We start from the raw sequence: 22985 nt of genomic DNA on the forward strand, positions 1-22985 counted from the left end.
GGCTTCAGTTCAATGACCTTTCTTTCCACTCTGGAGCAGGGCCTTGTTAGAATGCTGTGAAACCCCTTAGGGCACTGGAGCCAAAAGTTGGTATTTCCTGACTTCTTTTGGGCCTTGTTTGCCTTTTCTGTTACTTCCTTAGTCATTATAGCTCTTAAAAGCCATGCTCAGAAGATCTCACTGAGGGGCTTGACTAAGAGAGCAAAATTGGGAATTCAGTGTTTAAAGAAGCCTATTAGACTGAGGAAAGAAAATATTTGATCTGTTGTGGTAGGTGGTTGGAGACTTGGAGGGTCTGAGTTTGATCTAGGGTGAGACTTCAGGTGGTGGGGATTAAAGTAATGCCTAGATAGACTAGGGACTGAGAATAAAGTTGAGCCTTAGCAGAGAAGACAGGATAACACTTCATAGCGAGGAAGTTAAGAAGGGTGGTGGTGTGTCTCCTTGAGGCAGGCAGGGAGGGGCTGCTGAGGAGTAGGTTATCTACATATTGTAAGAGAGTACTAGTTTTGAGATTGCCTGCTACGAAATCCTGAGTTAGTGCCTACCGAAACAGGTGTGGGCTGTTTCTGATCCCTTGGGGTAAGACAATCCAGGTAAATTGCTGGGCTGCATTAGTGTCTGGGTAAAGGCAAACAGAAAGTAAGAGTCAGGGTGTAGAGGAATGGTAAAAGAAGGCATTCTTGAGGTCTAGAACCCTGAAGTGAGTGGTGTTTGAGAAAATGTGTGACAGTAACTTGTAGAGATTAGGGACCACTGGATGGAGGGGAATTACTGCCTCATTGATTAGGTGTAAGGCTTGTACGAGGTGATAAGCTCCTGAAGGTTTTAGAACAGGAAATATGGGGGTATTGCAGGGAGAGTCCGTGGGGATGAGTAAACCTGGTTTATGAGGTGGGTAATTACTGGTTTAAGGCCTTAGAAACAGACACAGTTACACATTAAACAAAGACTTCACATATTATGAATTAAGAAATTTAAATGAGCGCGCTTTACTTGTTTCAATTCACTAGAAATATTTTCTGACAAACAATGAGACAAGACAGATTACGTACTCACATAGCTTAATATACAATTCTGTTTTTTAAGTTTTTCGAGATGGCAGGGAGTTGCCAGCAAAGAGGGGAGGAAGAGAGAAAGCAGACGGATGGACAGTGTGAGCAGCTGGATGGAAAGAAGGAGGGTCAGAATCTGCAGGAGAGGAGGAGGGGGTTCAAGTATTGGTGGTGGCGCCACATGGTCAGAGGAGTCAAAAGGACTTAGAGCTCTGAGGAGAGAGGAGAGGGCAAGGAGGAAAGAGGCACAGTCACTGTTTGTAAGGAAGGAGGAGGGGTCGGAGAGGAGATAGGACTGCAGTTTGTAAGGAGGGAAGAGAGGTCAGAGATGAGACAGGCACAGCTTCAAAGGAGGGGGGAGGGGACGAAGAACACAGTGGAGAAGGGAGAGGCCCCTAGCCAGCAGGGGAGGAGAAAGAGAAACTGATGAATGAGAAAACAGGATTTAGTGAAGGAAAGAGGCTTTCTGGAGGGAAGAGACTCCAGCAAAAAGATTTGCTGAGAGACTAGAGAGGGGTCCCGAGAGAGGGGTGCCCCGGGGGTCAGGCAGGAGAAAGAGAGAGTTTGGGAGTCCGCAGAGAAGGAAAGATTAGGAGCAGAGGTTTTAGGTGAGGTTTCTTTGGCCAAAAACAGCCTGCGTGTGGAACAGAAGGTACAGAAATTAAAGACAGGAGAGAAGGGAGAGGAAAGCCTGCACGTAAGGAATTTCTGATGCCCTCCCCGTCCGGTGGCAGAAATTGTCAAGATCTCTTAGGATATTATAATCGAATGTCCTGTTTTCAGGTCAATGGGAGAGAAGAAAATTAATTTCTTTGGTTTAAGGTCTGAGAGACCGAATTTGGCGAGGATTTTTATGAGACATGCTAGAGGGGTCTGGTCGGAAGGCTTAGATCCTGAAGAGCCCAGAGTGGAGACAGGTGAGCAAGAGGGGGCGTCCCCGCCTTTTGTCACTGTCTCAAGAGGAGAGAATCTCCGTGTGGGGGAGTCGTCCCTGATAGAGGTCGTCACCACCTGTCAGGGAGCTTCGAGGACGAGAAGTCCGAGAGAGTGGAGAGGTTTGGCTAGGCGCCTAGTCTTCCGTGCAGTCCACTGAGACTGAGTCAAACCCCTCAAAACGTGAGGTGTATCAGAGAAAACCGTCCGACCAGAAAGGGGTATTTTTAGAGAGAATTTAGAGGCCAACCGGGGAAGGGGAAGGGAGAAACTCCTTACCTTCTGGTCCAGCAGGGGTTCAGGACAGGGTTAGACTGCCGGCCAATCGACCTACAATTACACGTCCAAACAGAATCGGGGAGTAAGCCCGGGACGAGCTGCCGCTGCCCATTGCTTCCCTGGTTGTAAGTTTGGACGGCAAAGAGGGATCGTTTGGTCCCGGGTTTCGGCACCAAATGTTGGAATCCATGGGAGTCCGAAAGACCAGAGTAACAGGCTTTATTGAAAGGAAGAAAGGAACCCTGCCGGGCACTCCTCCTGGGGGAGAAGAGCACGGGTTACAGACTAGGGCGAGTTATATAGTGTTTGGGAGAGCCTGAGGGGATACTGAGGCAAAAGTCCTGGTATGTCCGGAATGCTCCTCCTTGGAGGGCTTCGAGCATGTGGGTGTTGAATCAAAAGTCCTGGTGTGTCCAGAGCCCCTCCTTGGGGTGGGTTGTCAACTTTTTGGAATTCCTCTGTCTCAGGGTCAATAGTCCAGTAAGGGTGAGGTCTGACAGATAAGCGGAACATCAAGAGGGCAGTTTGGAATTCATTGTTCTGAATTAGTCATAAAAATTGGAAATAATTTTTTACTAGAAAAACATGCTATGTATCTTTAGAAAGACTATTTAAACTTCTCTAAAGCCTAACCTGTGTTGGCGCAGTGGATAAAGCGTCAACCTGGAAATGCTGAGATCACCAGTTCGAAACCCTGGGCTTGCCTGATCAAGGCACATATGGGAGTTGATGCTTCCAGCTCCTCCCCCCCTTCTCTCTCTCTCTCTCTCTCTCTCTGTCTCTCCCTCTCCTCTATAAAATGAATAAATAAAAATTTTTTTTAAAAAACTCTCTAAAGAAACCTTCAATTTCTAGGTAATTCTTTTGCATGTTACAAATTTTCAGTCACCTAACAAAAAGCCAATATTTCCTCTAAGACAAAAATCTTATTTTACTCATCCACCAATGCATCCATTAATCACAGTGTCAGGCAGATTCAGCTTTTGATATTAAGTACTACACATATTTGTTGAGAAAAATGGATAGAGTAGGTTACTATCTCTAGAATTTTTGCTTGTAAAAAGGTAACTGTACTTTTCCCCTGTCATAATTCCTTAGAGAATGAATCAATTTGCTCAATTTTTGAAAAGTATTTTCAGAGAACTATTACTTTCAAATAACAGCATATCATATTTTTTAACCAAAGCCTTTAGACAAATAAACTTTGTCTTTTTAAAAAGCTTCATATTTCTGTAAAATATGCATATAAATTAAAACCTGTTTTTCCTGGCTCGGGCTGGTTAGCACAGTGGATAGAGCACTGGCCTTATGTGGAGTCGTCCTGGGTTTGATTCCCAGACAGAGCACACATGAGAAGCTACTATCTGCTTCTCTTATCCCTCTCCCCTTCTCTTTTGCTTTTTCTCTTGGCTACACTGGTTCAAGCATTGGCCACAGGCACTGAGGACACTGAGGAGAATTCAATTGATTCGAACATCAGCTTAAGAGGGTTGTCAAGTGGATCCTGGTCAGGGCACATGCAGAGTGTGTCTCTCTATCTTTCTTCTCTCACTAAAAAACAAACAAAAAATAAACAAACAAAAAACTTGCTTTTTCTGTATTTCTAAAATACTGGCTTTAAGATTTAATTAATTATATACCACACATTCTTTATAAAATGGGCTATATTGTATTAAAATACTGGCACTTGGAAAATAATGTTTAAATGATTTTATGCTTAATTTTTCATTAAATCTTAGTCAAAGTTTTAACATTTCATACATTCTCTCTATTATGGTTTATGTGTCATTCTGATTAAAAATTGAACCTAGTTTATTTTAACATTAAGATGCAAGAAGCAGAACTAAGTTTTGCAAAAATAGGCAAGGCGAAGAGAGGAAAGAGTGGGAGTGAAGAAGTAGAGAAGAAAAAAGGAAAAAGAAAAGAGACAGGAGATAAGAATAAGGACAGAGAAGTGCAGAAAAGAGGACTTTGTTTGTTTGTGTGTGTGTGTATGTGTTTGTTTGTTTAAAAAATAAGATGCACAGAGTGGGAGTGGAAAATGAAGTCAAGAGTTGCCTTTGATGCCACTCTGAAATTTCTTTTTGATTCACATTTATGATTCACTGGAGCCAACTATTGCTTTCTGTGGTGCAGCTATTACAGCATGGTTTCTTTTTGAAGGTCAAGGGCCTGCTTGAGGTCATAGCTAAGTGCTCAGGTTTGAAAGCCTTTTTTCAGCACATGACCTTGGGCAAGTCATTCACTTGTGTTCCTCAGTTTTACCATCTTTTAAATGAAAATCATATTAACACTTAAATCATAGGACTCTTGTCAACAATGAGTCTATTCATATCAAATACTTATAAAGATATCACTAAATAAATGTTAGCAATTAGTACTGGTGGACGTTTGACATTTTATCAACAATTTAAGAAAAATGAACATGATGTTCAATGCCCATATCATTCTATATCAATTGCTACATGTGTGCATAAAGTTCTTTCAGAGTCCCAGACAGAGACAATGTATGGTCAAAAGTTTTAATCAACAAGAGTTTAATGAGGAAAATTTTATAGATTTGAGAGCAATGTTAAGGAAAGACCTACAAAGGGTGGTGAAGAATGCAAATAGAAAGAGCAAGAAACCTACACCCATGCACCTCCACCATCTTAGCCTGAAAGGGAAGAGGGGAGATAGTGTTATTAGATCCAAGTAGGACTCATAGCTGTGTAAGAAGGCATGTCTAAAGGAGCTGCAACTACAGCACAGGCTTGCTTGACAGTGACCCTTTGACATTGAGATCAGATAATTCTTCGTTGTTGTTGTGTGTGGAAGGAGATGTCATGGGCATTGTAAAGTGCTTGATATCATTCCTGGTATCTACTCCCTAGTTGCCAGTATTACCTCATTCTCAACCTAGTCTTATCTTTGCAACCTCAGACTTGATAGTCAGAATTTAAAACTAGGGTGAAATTTTTGGTAGAAAATGTTGAAAAGAAAACTTGAGAGGAAAAAAAACCCCAGAATATTATAGGGATAAGTGGGTACAGATATCCCATGAAGGTTTGGTTTGAGGTGTTGTCCAAATGTATACTGAAGTACAGCATCATGGATCTACCCAACTCCCCCAGAGTATGTCACACGATCTAACTACTCAATTTAGCTTCATTCTAAAATAAGGACCAGTGGAGGTAGTCTGTAAAGTCACTCATTGTTTTGCTGGGGGACTATAAGCATGTGGTAGTGGTGGTTGGTGGTGGAGCATGAGAATAACAGGCAAGTAGGTAAGCCCTGTATCTTTGGAGTGGGTGGCAGCTGGAGTTGGAGTAGTAGATGGAGGGTGGGCAAACAGTTCCTTCAAGCTGTTCTCTGTATTCTCTCTCATTTTTTAAATGTTTCTTAAGTGAGAAGCAAGGAGGCAGAGAGACAGACTCTCATATGCATCCTAACTGGGATTCACCCAGCAAACTGCTTATGGGGTGTGGGGTGATGTTGCTTCATTGCTTGGCAACAGAGCTATTTATCACCTGAGGCCAGGCCATCTTCAGTGCCCATGGCCAACTTGCTCCAACCGAGCCATGGCTGTGGGAGAAGAGAGAGATAGAGAGAGAGAAGGAAGGGGGAAGGGGTGGAGAAACCTATGGTTGTATCTCCTGTGTGCCCTAACTGGGGATTGAACCTGGTACATACGTACACCTGGCAAGCGCTCTACCACCGAGCCAACTGGCCAGGGCCCTGTATTCTCACATATACAGATCATTTCCTTCTATGATTTATTACCACAGAGGGTGAATTTCATCAACTATTTGTCAATTCTTACTATTTTCAGTTGCAGAGGACACAGTCTCCTATGTATATATATATGAATCTCAAGTTGCTTTAAAGCAAAGATGAGTTTAATGGCCTTTCCCTAAATTTCCCTTCATCTTTATTGCTTACAGGCTAACACTTTGGGGTTTTAATTCTTTTTCTTCCCTTTTACATTTATTTCTTGATGGAAATAATTGGGAGGTTTGAATATTTTTCAACAGTGGGAGTCTTTATTAGCTTTTAAGTAGATAAAAATATCCTTTCTTCCCCATAGTGCAAAGTGGAATGGGCTATAACTATCATCCCAGTAAATTAAATTACTTTAAAAAACTGAAAGAAATAGATTGTAAAAATGTTTAGTCAAATGAGTTCTTTAGCTGGCTAAACATCAATGGGCACTCTGCCATCACAACAAGGTAAACTACCTGCAAGTAGCTATTTAAAAACGCTTGTATAATGATAGTTGTTAAACTTACCCAATGGAATTACACCTACATTTAGACAATAGAGTAGGATATATACACAATCAAATTGATGATAACTAAAAAGGTGACAGAATAATCACTGACAAGAATATGAATGGGGCTAACTGAAGAAGTTTAAATTGGTGAAGCAGACTAATTAGCAGCAATGAATTTAACTTAAAAGAATTTAATTGGAGAATAAAAAGCACACATATGTGTACCATGTTCGATGACTTCTCATTGGGAAGTAATAGGCTTCGTTTTCAGCCAGGCATTCTCGTGCAAGTAGGGGGAATTAGGTAAATCAAATTGTGCACCCCCTGCTGGGTCGACATCTTTAAGAAAAAGCAATCCAAATGTAATAAGAAGCAGCTTTCTCAGCATTGGTTGAACATTTGAATCACTTGGGGTGCTATTTTAAAATAGTGTGGTCTTGGTGATACCCCAAAATGCTGATTTATCTTATCTGGGATAAGAACCTCACATACATTGTTTTTATTTATTGATTTTAGTGAGAGAAGAAGGGAGGGAGAGAGGGATACAGGAACATCGATTTGTTCCTGTACGTGCCCTAATCAGGGATTGAACAGGCAACCTCTGCACTTCCAGATGATACTCTAGCCAACAAAGCTATTCAACCAGGGCAATTTTTAAAAATCATCTCAGGTGTGTCAAAGCTGCAGCCAGGGTTGTGAAATGTTTTATTTTATTTTTTTTTTTAGTTTATATTTAGTTTTTCCATTGATTTGAATGAGAGAGAGAGAGAGGGAGAGAGAGAGAGAGAGAGGGAGAGAGAGAGAGATAAGAAGGGGAAAGAAAGAGAGAAGCATTAACTTATTGTTTCGCTTAGTTGTGTACTCATTGATTTCTTCTTGGAGATGCCCTGACCAGGGATCAAACCTATGGCCTTTGGTGCACCAGGTTGATATTTTATTTTGAGTTACCCTGCCAGCAGGAGAACCACATCTTTAAAGGGCAGTGTGTATGGTTGATGAAATCTCAAATGACACATGAAAAGGATCATGATGCACTCCATTTCTTGGCTCCCATTAAGGGTGCCATGGGTTGGTTGTTTTGTTCCTCAGCAGAGGCTGAGAAAGCAGCTATAGCAGTGTCCTGACCTCTCCATATGTGGGAAGAAGAGTCAGTCTCTACTGCTTATCATAACTTTGGAATGCTTCATTTGAGAGACTAAGGCTGAGAGTTGGCTAAGAGGTGAGGATAATGGCTACAGAGATTGAGGGTGTGGAATCCATTCTCTACAAGAGAAGTTGTAGATCAGTTAGAAAGACTGTTAATTTGTTTTAAAATGTTCCTTTTTGATATATACAACCTGGACAGTACCCCCCCCCCAATTGCACATAGAAAGCCGTGAGCTATGACAACAGCAGAGAACATGCTGATTGTGAATAGAAAGCTGGCACTAGGCTTTCTCTTGGACTTTACAAGCATCTATACTTTGAATCAGAAACTCACTCTGGGTCTCTTACTCTCTCTTCTTTCCTTACTTATCATTTTTTTGTACACCTTCAGTATGGCATTGTACCATAAGTTATATCACCTTGGAAAAGTATGCTCATATATGTCACCCATATTAAGGTACAGGTTCCTTAAGGTCATATCTCTACTCATTCCATTATCTTTAGTTCTCAGAACAATGCCAGGCATGCACATATTTACAGATAAAAAACGTTTGTATGCTATCTTAGATCCCTTTGCTGAAATTCAAAGCTGAGAGCAGATGGGAGGCAGTCGAAAAAGAAAGAAAAGGGAGGAATTTACAGTGTTTGAGTCAAAATTCTTCTAAATAAAAACCAGTTCTCTAACAAATGTCTCTTGTAAATTCATACATTGCTTTAGCACACATTTATTGAAATATTTTAGCAAGAAAGAAACCAGTCAGAAATACTCTCAGAAAACATTGAGCTTAGATTTGGGAAAAAAGACAATAAAAGAGCAAAGATATACATAATCATGGATATTTAACATTTTGATAAATGTGATAAAGAAAATAAACAGGAAATGCCTTCCATATGTGAATAGGGATGAAGAGGTATTTTAGACAAGGGGATTAGGGAAGGCCCCTTTAGAAACATGACATTTATGCCATAACTCAAAATATCAGCATAATCCCACTGTAAAGAGTTGGGAAAAGAATATCCCAGGCAAAGGGAATTCAAATACATAGGCTCAGATATGGGAAGAGGCTTGGCATGATTGGGAAATAGAAAGAAAGCTTTTTAACTTCTTCATCAGACAAAATAAAACCTACTTCTCATTAGATGACCAATGTACCTAACCTCTTTACAAAATCACCAAAAGTTCTCTCAAGCTCTCTGTTAGACACTATCATACATGCAGGGGCAGGTTCACTGGTTTGAGTGTTGTTTAAGATCTTCACTGAAAGGTCACTGGGCATTTATTCTGCCAGAGCATATTTGATCCAAATGACCTAAATGGTGACTTCAGAACTCCCACTTGGATGTTCAAGTCTGACTTCTAAAGTCCCAGGTCCTGTGAGTGCAGCTCTTTGTCTGCAGTTCGCTGAGAGCTTTATTGTAGGGTAGGAGACCTGGCTCTTCACCAGGAGACATGCAATGCAAACCGGCTGGGTGCACTTTCCTCGCTCTGCTTTCCTGACTTGGATGATGCAGTCTCCACCATCAGCAAAAAAACTTTGTTTTCTTCCTTTTCTATACCCAGGCACCTACCACAATACTTAGCTCATAGTAAATTAGCCCAAGTTAAACAGTTTTATTGTTGTTGTTATGGTTCAAAAGATAATCAAAAGAATACAAATATCTTGTGATACCTAAAAGTTGCACAAAATTCAAGCTTCAGTGTTAATAAATCATTTTATAAATTGAAAAACAACCTCACTCCAGTCATTTACCTTTTGTCTAAGCCTACTTTCACATTGTAATGGCAGCCTTGAGTTCACTAGTTGTCAAAGACTGTATGGGTGGCAAGCCTAAAACACAGGGGTGGGCAAGAGGACCGGTAGGTTTACAGTTGTTCATGTGGCAAATAATGCAATAATTACTACATAATAATGCAAATATAAACTGTTTTGTGTATTTACAACTATAAACCTACTTTTGTCCACCTCTGTATTTACTACTGGCCCTTCAACCTCTGTGATTAATATTTTCCATGTGAATGAATGAATACATAAGTAAATGAACTATTATGGCCAATTCACATTTATGTAATTACTTCTTAATGGTATACACTCCGTGGCAGAGATCCAGGCAATGATCTAGATCTGAGCACATTTTGTTAGAAATATGAGACTAGCATTATGTATGCATCTATTCTGCCATTTTGTTCTAAAATCTATTCAATCAAAAACTTTAATTGCATTTTCTAAATGGGCTTCTCCTATTTTTGTAATTAAATATACATTGCCAAGCTTCTTTTCATTAGAATCACCAGTCCTTCAAGAAGTTCTATTTAAACTCTATTAATGTCAGGTTGCATATCCCCTTCTAACAACTATGTGGATGTCCTTGTGGAGCTTTTCTCCTTCCAGGTTTGTCATTTAATTCTGTATTTTTACACTGAGATATGCAACTCTGCTAAAAAAAAAAACCCAAAAAACATGGACATGAGAGAAACTTAATTACCTTTCTATATGAATTTCATTTCATTTATACATTTTTTAAAAATCTACTGTTTACTGGATACCACTGAACTAGTGAGCTGGATGTTTTGGGAGGATTACAAATAGAGTATATCTTTAAAAACCAAACAGATCAGTCACATTTGGATTAGACAAGATGCACACTTTTTCATAAACAAATTATAGACACTATTAACTATAATACTTAACACAAAACTTTATCGTTTTACTCATATAGAAATAGAAATAAGCTACTCTGAATATTGTGGCAAAACGGAACTTGGAAGGAACTTGGAAGGGAAATAGCTCTAATATCTATGGCTTGTGCCATCCCAGTTGCAGCATCCCTGCTGCTTTTTATGTATGTTCTTTTCCAAATTTCTAAAAACGAATGAAAAAAAAATAAAACAAATTGAATCTATTAGATGTGCTGAGAAGTTTTGGTTTTGTTTGCTTCTTTTTTTTTTTTTTGTATAGTTTTATTATTAAATTTCCAGGTCTACTTTGGTACAAAATAGGTATTCATGTATTTGTTGAAGTAAAGAACCATAACCAAAGATTAAATAAGTAATAAATATAAAAAATATATACAAAATATCTATTAATACTTTTTAAATTTATTGATCTTTGTTTTAAAAAATCTTTGTGTGTTTTTTTTTTCAAAAGATCATTGTGGTTTTTTTTTTTCAAAAGACTTATCTTCTATACATCATTATATGCCATTAAAACTTCCTTAAGTTTTACTTTTAGAAAGGACAGTTGTGAGTTTTAAATTTTTGGTGTCTTTCTTTTTTATTTAAGTATTTTAGAAGCAAATTTATGTAGAATTCACTTAAATAGGATATTTGCTTGCAATTCACTAATGGGGAGACCTTACTATTCAAAATAAGGAGTCAGGACTACAAGACAAAAGCCTTTAGAAGTTAATACTAGCTAATTAATCCAGCTCATTAGCCTAAAATCTCACTGAATGCCGAGAGTGCTGCCAATGTAATAAGCTTCCCAGTTAATGGAGTCAAAGCGAACGTCAAAGAACAGCTAGTACCTCATTCATTAACTTAATCAACTCTCTAGACACTTCATAGACAGGGCATCTTGGTAGGAAACTAATAAACATGTAAGTGGGTGTTCTATTCTGTTATCCCACAACTGACTTAAACGCTGAAATTTAGACAACCATGAATGCACAAATAGCACACATTACCACCTTCAACCAAGGACAGAACAAAGAAAGCCAGTACTACTGTGCAACTTTTGTCAGAGCTGAAGTTTAAAAGTATTCGGCTAGTTCTAGTCAATAAAAAGAAAACATGTTATGTGTTTAGTCTTGTGCATTTTACACGCTGGAGCTACTGCACGAACTTTATCCCAGAAACAAAATGGAGGTGGGACAGCCACCCATTTGCACCACTGTCTTCTGGTTTTCCTTTTAAAGATTTTCTTTTTAAAACAAAGATCAATAAATTTAAAAAGTATTAATAGATATTTTGTATATATTTTTTCATATTTATTATTTATTTAATCTTTGGTTATGGTTCTTTACTTCAACAAATACATGAATACCTATTTTGTACCAAAGCATAGTTATTGGGAATGCATTTTAAAGTCTTTCAATTTTTTCACTTTTAGTAAATTGTGTCCTTCTCTCTTGTTCCTTGAATGTATTGTCTTCTCTACTATATTAAGCACTCAGGGAGGAAGGTCTTTCTTTGTGTCTGTATAAAGTGTTAAAATGGCAGAGATTATATGAGCTTCTTTTTTTTATTTTTTAAAGAAATAGGTTTTGTTTAGTTAGTAAACCAGATGTCTGTGACAGTTGGGGGAGAGAGACTGTAGCCATTGATGAAGGCAGCTGTATAACAAGAAATAAAAATAGGAGAAATAAAAGTTTTATTTTACATTTCTCACCTGAATAAGCCACTATTTTTTAAAACAGAAAATGCACTCTTTTGGTTCCAGCACAGCCTGGCCTTATTCAGTGCCCCACAATGAGAACACTGGGAATGAGACCGATTCTTCCTGTCCTCCACCTCTAACACGCTCCCTGATACTTGTGGCCACATACTTATTCAAACCTTGTTTTGCTTTTTTTTCTTCCTTGTCAGCCTTGGATTCTCAAAGCTGGGAGCTTTTCACAGTTCTGCAAAGGACCTTTCTCTAGCTTAAGCTTTTCCTCCAGTTGTATTGAGCTATATGCTAGAAAATTTTTCTTTTAATTCCTTCTCCTACCTAATGTATCACGTAGCAATTTCTAAGATTTTGTGTTTGTTTGTTTTTAATTTGGTGATAGGAAAATAAACCAACCAACAAACAAAAACACACCAAACTTCTCTATTTAGAAAAAAAAAGAGAGAATAAAAGAAAACTTTGTTCATTTGAATGGTAAATTGGAAAGGTAGTCATAAGAACTCAAATTTCCATCTTGATACAGAAGAACATTTATTTATTTATTTGTCTGTTTGTTTTTTAAAAAATATTTTATTTATTCATTTATAGAGAGGGGCAATAGAGAAAGAGAGAGAGAGAGAAGGGGGGAGGAACAGAGAGCATCAACTCCTATATGTGCCTTGACCAGGCAAACCCAGGGTTTTGAACCGACAACCTTAGCATTCCAGATAGATGCTTTGTCCACTACATCACCACTGGCCAGAAGAATAATTATTATCTTTTGAGTTCAAGGTACTTTCTTAAAATCGTGTTTTAAAATTAGCTTTGTAACAAATGTTTTATAAATAATGGCATGTGATGTTGTAAGTTTTATTTTTTAATTAATAGAAACTAATGCTTAGATAATTGGTGTTTTCTAATTAAGAAGGGAGCCTGTATTAAAAAAAATAAGAATGTTTTATTGTAGAATGGGATTAAAATATAATTTGATAAATAAACTTAGATTCATTATCCTGTGTTTCTTTTTTATATTATAAATGACTTCAGATATTCAAAAACTTAGGAAGGCAAAATTTATGAAAATGCAATTGTTATTTTAATTATTTCAATTGAGGAGTGTGGGGTGAAATCAGGTTTGTAGGAACTGTTGATTGTACAACTCAGTCCAATATCTCATATGCTTTTGGAAGTGAGGTTCAATGGCTGAGTTATTCTGCTTCTTTGGAGCCCGCCTGGTGGGGTTTTTGCTCCTGGACTCATGTGCCTGCAATGAGCTTCTGTGAGCCCTAGAGGATGCTAGGTGGTTTAAGATGCCTCAGTGACACCATAGGCCTTCCATTTCCCATTAGTCTAGCCTGAACTTATTCTCAGGGTAGTAGCTACCCTGGCTAGGATCCTAAGAGCTTTGGAACCCAAGCCATACTATTGTTACTATGTTCTATTGGCCAGAGAAAGTTACAAGGTCAGCCAACATTCAAAGCAAGGAGAAATAGACTCTACTGCCTGATAAGAAAAGCTGGAAAGGATTGTGGTCATTTGTATGACCTACTATGGCTAAAACATGTAAAACTTTGAAACTGTCAAAGTCATATGTCAAATCAGTAGACGAGATGTTTGACAATCAGTACATGACTATAAGTTGTAGAGGTTAGCAGAAATGATGGACTGAGAGGACCCTAGTGACATTTGTGTTCCTGATTTCAGTTTTTCCTGAGACCCAGTGGAACTTGATTCTTCCCCAGTATAACTATCAAATTCTTGTGTTTGTGAGTCAAGCAAGTCTCCCTGTTATCCAATTAACATAAATGATTTACGTTTCTGTCAACTTTAATCAAAACTCCTGAGAAAAACCTTTATTCAAACTTGTTTACATTTTGTCATTCTTTGGCCATTCTTGTCACTTATTAACACAATGAGTAGACTAAAGGCTAAGTGATATATTCATTTAGCTATTGCTCTTCATTTTTTTAATCAATTTTATTTTCAATAAACCAAGTGTCCATCTTCATTAAGCAATTCAATTATATTGAATTCCTCATTCACATTTGTAGGATGGTATTTTTTAAACGGTCTGAGTTGTCAGACAGTACCCTTTAATTCTAAAAATTAGAGACCAAATGTCATTTAGGAAATTGAAAATCAACTTTTTATGACTTCAATTGAAGGAACTCATACTGAAATGTGAACAATATTCATGAAAAGTTAATAAATAAGACTAATGATAGTGCATGGTAATTTTAGAATGATCAGACTATTAAACTACTTATAACTAATGCTAACATCTTTGAGGAAAGAGCGTAACAATATTGGAATTCCATGCTCATAAAAAAATACTGAACTTTAAAAGTGTTTTATGATCACATATATCATGAGCCCATTTCACATTGTTCCCACATTTACTATACAGCACATTTCTCATTTTAAATGTAATTATTATGGATGTGCAATTATGGGGTCTGAATCAATTTGCAGACTTTTAAGCTCCACATGTTTCTCTATAATTTTGCCTTTCCTCCCAAGATTTAGAAATCTCTGATTTTCCTATTTGAATCACTAATGCAATGAGCCACTCTGTGTCTTTTTATATTACCACCAGCATGTTGAAAAAAATATATAATCTAGGCAAAGGGTAAATGGGGTTTTTAGAAAATCCAAACATACATTAAAGTTTCTAAGCTTCTGAACCCACAAAGGAGAACTGAAGCCTTGGTTAATGAACACTCTGTGACCCCTCACGTCCTTGCATTGCTCGGAATGGAAACTCTAAGGCAAGAGACAGGGCACGTTTCCAGGAAAGGTACCATCACTATTGAGTAAACTAGGGTAAAGATATGTCTTTTCGGTATATTCTTTCTATCTTGAGAATCAAGGGGTGCTTTCAGAATTATCTGAAGTTTATAGAGGTGAATGAAATGTCATTATTGTCCCCATTTTCAGAGGATTCACACTTAGAAGAATTAGAGTGGCTTTAATTAGTGATAATAATGTAAATTACCTCAGATTTAGTAATGAAATAATCCTCGGCAGAAGTCTGTATACCTCTATAAAAGTTTCAATTCTAAAGAGTTAAAATGTTCATAATTTTAAGAGAAGCAAATGACAGACTTTCAGGATGGTATAACATATTCCCCTGGTGAGGGTCCCTGACTCCATGTACCATACCTCGTTATCTGTAAATTAAGTGCAGCTTCCAGTGCAATCAAGGAGCAGTCAAGCAGGCAAATGGGGCCATCTTTAGCAGTGTTACTGTGCTGTACTACACAAGGAAGTCCATCAGAGAGCTGATGGAACCCAGGGACCATTTGGAAAAACTCTAAGAACACATTTACAAAAAAACTAAATGCACATTAAGGGAAACTTAACGATACTTTGTTTTGACTGCTGAAAAGGACACAATGATCCACACAGGGACCCAGGTAGTTAATGTACTGTACATTATTACTATATAGTACAGACCTCAGTCTCTCAGATCCTCAGAAACCACACAGTCAGTTGATTACATAGTGCCCAACAGATACATTCTTGGAGTAAATAAGCAAACATCTGAAGCATCCTTTCAGAGCTTGCCAATTCACTTGGCTTTTGAATTCTTGCTCTTGGTCAGTTGTGCAAGAAGGAACTTCACAATGTTTTTTGCTCTGCTAGAGATTCTAAGTCCATCTCAAATACAATAAAGAAAATAGCAGTAAACTGAAGTAAAAAACAAACAAACAGTACAATTGTAATAGCAAAAAAAAAAATTCCAGAGCTTATAAAGATGATGCAATATATAAATAGAAAGCCCTGCAGTTGATGCAGTTCACTTACATCTGAATCAATTTAATTTGAAGACAGATACAATGGTTTCTTAGATATGAAACTGTTCATTCCCATTATAGTTCAACTTGAAGGACATCATTTTACATTGGAAATTCAGTCATGTTCACCAAGCAGCTACTGGTTTTTTCCTGATTGTGCATGAGGGTCTGTAACACCCCATCTCTCTCTTGCATTCACTGTTCATATTTGTTTGTAGGTCCAATTATCTGCTCATGGGAATGGCTAGATAAAGACTATGCATGGTGCCACAAGGAAGTGGACAAAACCATAATCCACGCTTAATGTTTATTTTGATGACTTTTAGTATTTGGCTAATTTGGAGACAATGAAGGATTGTTTTAGAAAGTGTATAACAATTTTTTTATACCCAATGAATATTGCTGTCATGGTAAATAATTTGGTGAATTTTAAAAATGTTTTAAAGTTATACTATTCCACCTATTAACAACACAAAAATAAGTTGGGACTATGTAATCCTTAGAAAAGTTTTCATGGTAAAAATTCTTCCTGCTAAAATGTCAGAACAAAGTGGTTTCATTTCTATGATTTTTCAGAGTTTTGGTGACCTATGGCACCAATCACGGATACCTCTACCTGTCTGACACAGGGAAAAATCCTATGAGGTTTTTTAAAATAGAACTTGCTGACAAATATTCCATGTCCTGATCTGTACTGATTTACAGGAAGAGGTTTATATGAGTACATAATAATAATAATAACTGTAGATTTGGGGTAGACCTAATTTTATATTTAGTATCTATTAATTCAACTATGGTGTTTTATAATTAGTGCCTTGCTCTCACTGTCAGCATAGATATTAATGCGTGTATAGAAATAACATCTCTGTATCACAACTTTGACCTAGTATATACATATATTTTTTAGAACAGAATGGTACATTTATGGTTATTTCAATATTTTGTTTGATAAGAAAAAATATTTTTACTGTTTCTTAAAGAGTTGATGATGCTTGATTTCCATGAGTTATTGTGCCTCTTTCTAAAATTAAAGCAATATATATGTGCTTAATTTTCTCACTCATATCGAAAAACAGTGAGTTATATGAGTTCAGAAAAAAAGAGAGTAGTAAAAGCAGAACAGAAATTTCTATAGGCTATTGCTGATCATATAAAAATAAACTGTAATCTCAATATGTGCTTTGATTATTTTTTAAAAGCATCTTGTACAGTGATTTCTTGTTTAAAAATATCACAATGTGACTCAGGAGATACACACTCATAAGCATACCCACAAATTTGAAACAAAACTAATGAAACAACTTACTCATATGATACACTCTGATACTTTCCATTCTAGTTCATTTAATTTTAAACATGTTTATCTGGAATCTATAAATTAATTTTATAATGTGCTAATAAGCTGCGATCTGCTATAGAAAACATTGTTTTAATCCATATCTATAAAAATGTGAAGTGACTTTTCTCTAAGTATAGAGGTGTTAAAAATATAATTCTTATACAAACAGGTAGTAAATTTGTGTCAAAATTTTATTTAGCATATTAATAAGGATACCAGAAAGAAAATACAAGACCTAATTTGAAGAGCATTTCAGAGATTTATATAGTAATAGGAAGAATAGTTTCCACAAATAAATTTGCTAAGTCAGATTTAAGACTGTTTAACTTCCTACAGAACAATTAGGCCATAAAACCTTGTGAGTTAACTTCTCTACCAAATTATAAAATTAAAACAATTTATCAATTACTGCACTTTAACCTATAGAAAAGTCAGATGCAGTCCAATCAGGTGACAGACAACCTATCAGATATTTCAACAACAAAAAAATTTATATAAAGAAGTGTTAACTAAACATAGTTATTTACTAAGTTCATACAAAGGCTGAACGATAGTGCCATGGTATAAGACAGCAACTTCAAAAAACAACTACCACCTCTACCACCTGTAGAACTCAGAGACTAAAGTGAGGGTATTGGAACCACTAAAAGCAAAAGTTTTGAGAAGGAGCTTTGTGCAGATGAACCTTAGACTACTTGCCTAGTGCTGTAGTCTCTGGGGATGGGAGGGACAGGATAGGATTAAGTGTTAGAAATGCTGAATGCTGGAAAGACTGCAAACCATAGTAGAATTGTCTGCTGTTATGGGAAGATGCTGCCCCAGCCAGGATGAGGTGTTGTTGGGGTAACGTTCTGGAGCAGGAAGAAGCAGAGAGGAAGTCCACCATAGCAACAGTTCCGTCTTCTCTCACCTTGTCTTTCTCCAGTAGTTCCTACTGGCAAAGTCTAACAGACAGCAGCAGGTCAAACAGAAAGGGGGTTTGCAAAGCTGCCAGCTAGCTTCATAAAGCCAACCAGCGAAGTGGCGTTGGAGCCTAGAGACAGTAGTTGAAACTGCCACAACCTCTCACCTTACATAACAGTGTAGTGGTCATAATTTTATCCTCTGTGGACTTTTAATCAAAAGTGCCAGGTTGGATCTAGTGGGTTATGAGAAATGCTCTAGAACAATATCAAGAATGAAGCAATCATCATTTTCCTTTTTAGGCTTGGGACACATGTCTCTTTAACAGAAATGTGTGGTTTAATTAAAAGCTGCACATAGGGGCAAGTTTACTGTAGTATTTTCAAATTTTTCTATTAAAGGGATTCTGTATGCTATTATTCAGGGATATCATTCTAAAAGTAATCATGCATTTGGCATTTTGGCTTGAAATCAATAACATTACATATTATGAACACAAAGATGTATCCACTTTCATGATTCTAGAATTCTTTTGTCTAAAATTTGTAGAATTGTTAGAACTCGTCTATGGAAAATTCTTCAAGACTTAAATAAAAGTTGCACATTCCAATAAAGATTTCAATTGTATAGAAAAATGTTTCTAAAAGTAACAAAAATCTTTCTACATGTTTACCCCTGTATTTACTATTCATTCTTTCACCTTAGATTTTTCACTTAATGTCAAATCTTGCCATGTTACAACAGATTGCTACTCTCCAACCTTTGCATTATCTGCCTTCAAATGTATGAATGTACATAATCTATTTTAAATTCTTTTGTTGATAAAAATGTATATACACTACTCACAAAAATTAGGGGATATTCTATCACTTCATATTCATTTTGAAATATCCCCTAATTTTTGTGAGCAGTATATATGTATAGTTTGTACATAAGACCATATTTAAGGTTATATCTGTATATATCTACACAAAGCTATGGAGTTAAATACTAGCCATTATTTTGTTTAATATTTATTAATAGTTGAATCAGCAGTTCATGATTTAAAACAGCATGAAAAGGACCAAAATACCATCCTATATCATCTTCTTACCTTTCCAAAGCAATTTAATCATTAATCCTTCTCTTTTTCACCTCCAGATCCCACACCAGATGAAGCCCTTGCCCTATTACAGCTACGACCAGCCGGTGATGGGGTACTGCCAGGCTCACCAGCCACTCCACATCAACAAGGGCTATGAAGCCGTGTCCCAGGAGCAGGATGAAACCCCCAGCCTGGAGCTCGGCCGTGACCACAGCTTCATCGCTACCATCGCTAGGTCGGCGGCACCAGCCATTTACCTGGAGAGATTAACAAACTAACGCAACAGCGCCTCATTGAGGGACTGGAAGTGAGGGGAGGGAGGGCCTTCATCGTCAAGAACGGGTGTCCAAAATCGCGCGGTCAAGCCGGCTCATCGTTCCTGCTAAAACGTTTATGACATTTGGAAAGGAAAAACAAAATTTACAAAGGACAGATGCACCTACAGCAGAACCAGGAGAACTTTCTTTGCTTTAAAATAAACAAACAAACATGCTCCTGGATGTAAATAGTAAAAGTGTCGCGTTCTTATAAAATTAGATTTCACCCTAGCTACATATAGGTTTGTTTGTATATTTGCTTTTTCTACACTGCATGGTTCCTGGGCTGGAGAACCGCAGGGCGGGAGAAACCTGGGCGGGGGTGGGAAGGTGGGGAAACACTACGATTTTCTATGTTAGGTCTGTGTAACTCTCAGACTTTCTTTCCTTGCTTTGTTTTGTTTTCCTTTAGAAAATGTTGTTAGTTCTTGTTTGGCTTGTTTTATTTTTTATTGTTTACCTGGTCAAGTGACTTTTGTTTCCAATTCTAACCGTGGGCATTCAAGCTTATGTTGTACCAAAAGAAAATTTGTTTTACCACTGACCACAAGGAAATAAAAGTTGCCCACGAAGTGTGATGGAACTACTGCAGTGAAAATTCAGCGGTGTGTGAGTGATGTGATGCTTCCAGACACACGTGTGCACAATGTGAAGACTTTTGTCTCCCCCCCCCCCCATTGGTTGTCCTCACTGTGTAAGAAGTGTGAAGGAGGCACCCCTGAAGACTTGCAAAGAAAGTTACCAGCGGAAACACTCTCACGTGGACTAGGGGATATGAAAAACAGTGGTAATGTGGTCAGTGAATAAAACTGCCAAGCTGTCAGATTTCTAAACACGAGATAATGTGTAACATTGCTTTTTAAATTATCAATTACATTTCGTGTAGTTTTATCAATAAAAGAAAAAAAATGTTGGAAAAATAAATATATTATTTTGTGGTTGGTAAACCACAGCCCATGTAATACTGAGTCTTTTATCTCTAATGTGAAATTCTTATAGCCTATATTAGGACAATACATAAGAATTAACTGGTGTCTAACAAGTGCTTTTTTTGTGTTCTGCCACCAAGTAAGGAGACTTTGACAATGTGTAGATAAGAATAATGAGGTGTGACTTATGCACCAACTTGTTTCACAATTATTTTTTTTAAGACGTATGAAGCAAAATTATATAACAATATGGGGAAAAAGTAAGTATTCATGGAGATAGGTCAGTGTGTGTATGATATTCTAAGATAGTAAGAACTGTGTGAAGAGTGATAACTATTTGAAAGAACCATAGTGATCACCCATTTTTTAACCAAAGATATACACACATCATTTGAATGATTTTCACCTGATTTTCTTAGGGCTGATTCATTATGGACTTATCCTAATTCTAGCCACTGGTCTGATTTGCTTAATTCTATTTTTAAAACAAAATAAAATTGTAAAATTATGTCAACTTTTGTTAGGTCAGGTTTTTGCATTCTGAAAAGTGCTAATATACAGTAGTTTTAGTGGGTTTTCTGAAGAGCTAAGTTGATACCCGCCCTCCATTTAATTCCAAATTCTACTAAAATAACAATAAAAGAGCCTTCTGAAGACTGTTGCAGTAAAGTAAACTAGCCTAGAGTTGTAAGCCTGTTTATTTTTCCTCTTCATCTTTTTATTCTATTCTATTCTATTCTATTCTATTCTATTCTATTCTATTCTATTCTATTCTATTCTATTCTATTCTATTCTATTCTATTCTTTTTATTTTTATTTTCAATGGGGTGACATCAGTAAATCAAAATACATATATTCAAAGATAACATGTCCAGGTTATCTTGTCGTTCAATTATGTTGCTTACCCATCACCCAAAGTCAGATTGTCCTCTGTCACCCTCTATCTAGTTCTCTTTGTGCCCCTCCCCCTCCCCCTTCCCTCTCCCTCTCCCCCCTCCCCCTGTAACCACCACACTCTTATCAATGTCTCTTGGTCTCACTTTTATGTTCCATCTACGTATGGAATAATGCAGTTTCTGTTTTTTTCTGATTTACTTATTTCACTCCGTATAATGTTGTCAAGATCCCACCATTTTGCTATAAATGATCCGATGTCATCATTTCTTATGGCTGAGTAGTATTCCATAGTGTATATGTGCCACATCTTCTTTATCCAGTCATCTATTGATGGGCTTTTTGGTTGTTTCCATGTCCTGGCCACTGTGAACAATGCTGCAATGAACATGGGGCTGCATGTGTCTTTACATATCAATATTTCTGAGTTTTTGGGGTATATAAGGTAGTTCTATTGCTGGGTCATAAGGTAGTTCTATTTTCAGTTTTTTGAGGAACCACCATACTTTCTTCCATAATGGTTGTACTACTTTACATTCCCACCAACAGTGGATGAGGGTTCCTTTTTCTCCACAACCTCTCCAACATTTGCTATTACCTGTCTTGTTAATAATAGCTAATCTAACAGGTGTGAGGTGGTATCTCATTGCAGTTTTGATTTGCATTTCTCTAATAACTAAAGAAGATGAGCATCTTTTCATATATCTGTTGGCCATTTGTATTTCTTCCTGGGAGAAGTGTCTGTTCATATCCTCTTCCCATTTTTTTATTGGATTGTTTGTTTGTTTGTTGTTGAGTTTTATGAGTTCTTTGTATATTTTGGATATTAGGCCCTTATCTGAGCAGGTGTTTAAAAATATCATTTCCCAACTAGTTTGCTGTCTGTTTATCTTGTTATCAGTTTCTCTTCCTGAGCAAAAACTTCTTAGTCTGATGTAGTCCCATTCATTAATTTTTGCTTTCACTTCTCTTGCCTATGGAGTCAAATTCATAACCTGCTCTTTAAAGCCCAGGTCCATGAGTTTAGTACCTATGTCTTCTTCTACGTACTTTATTGTTTCAGGTCTTATGTTTAGATCTTTGATCCATTTTGAATTAATTTTAGTACAGGGGGACAAACTGTAGTCCAGCTTCATTCTTTTGCATGTGGCTTTCCAGTTTTCCCAGCACCATTTATTGAAGAGGCTTTCTTTTCTCCATTGTGTGTTGTTGGCCCCTTTATCAAAAATTATTTGACTATATATATGTGGTTTTATTTCTGGGCTTTCTATTCTGTTCCATTGGTCTGAGTGTCTATTTTTCTGCCAATACTATGCTGTTTTGATTGTCATGGCCCTATAATAGAGTTTAAAGTCAGGTATTGTAATGCCCTCAGCTTCATTCTTTTTCTTTAGGATTGCTTTGGCTATTCGGGGCTTTTTATAGTTCCATATAAATCTGATGATTTTTTGCTCTATTTTTTTAAAAAATGTCATTGGAATTTTGATGGGAATTGCATTAAATTTGTATATTGCTTTGGGTAATATGGCCATCTTGATTATATTTATTCTACCTAACCAAGAACAAGGAATATTCTTCCATCTCATAATATCTTTTTCGATTTTCCTTAACAATGGTTTATAGTTTTCATTGTATAAGTCCTTTACATTTTTTGTTATGTTTATTCCTAGGTATTTTATTTTTTTGGTTG

At 37.0% G+C, this 22985-nt stretch overlaps 1 protein-coding gene across 2 annotated transcripts in view; it reads left to right on the plus strand.

Annotated features, from left to right (window-relative positions):
* LRRTM4 (leucine rich repeat transmembrane neuronal 4) overlaps positions 1–19731 on the plus strand; it is a 900775-nt gene extending 881044 nt beyond the window's left edge. For both annotated transcript variants that reach the window (XM_066267524.1, XM_066267523.1), the window contains one exon: positions 19212–19731. In XM_066267524.1, coding sequence (XP_066123621.1) covers positions 19212–19433 — 222 coding nt within the window. In that variant the 3' untranslated portion in view covers positions 19434–19731. The remainder of the gene's footprint in view (positions 1–19211) is intronic.
* The last annotated feature ends 3254 nt before the right edge of the window (positions 19732–22985 follow it).

The sequence above is a fragment of the Saccopteryx bilineata genome, chromosome 3 (assembly GCF_036850765.1).
Source record: "Saccopteryx bilineata isolate mSacBil1 chromosome 3, mSacBil1_pri_phased_curated, whole genome shotgun sequence".
NCBI classification, from domain to species: Eukaryota; Metazoa; Chordata; class Mammalia; order Chiroptera; family Emballonuridae; genus Saccopteryx; species Saccopteryx bilineata.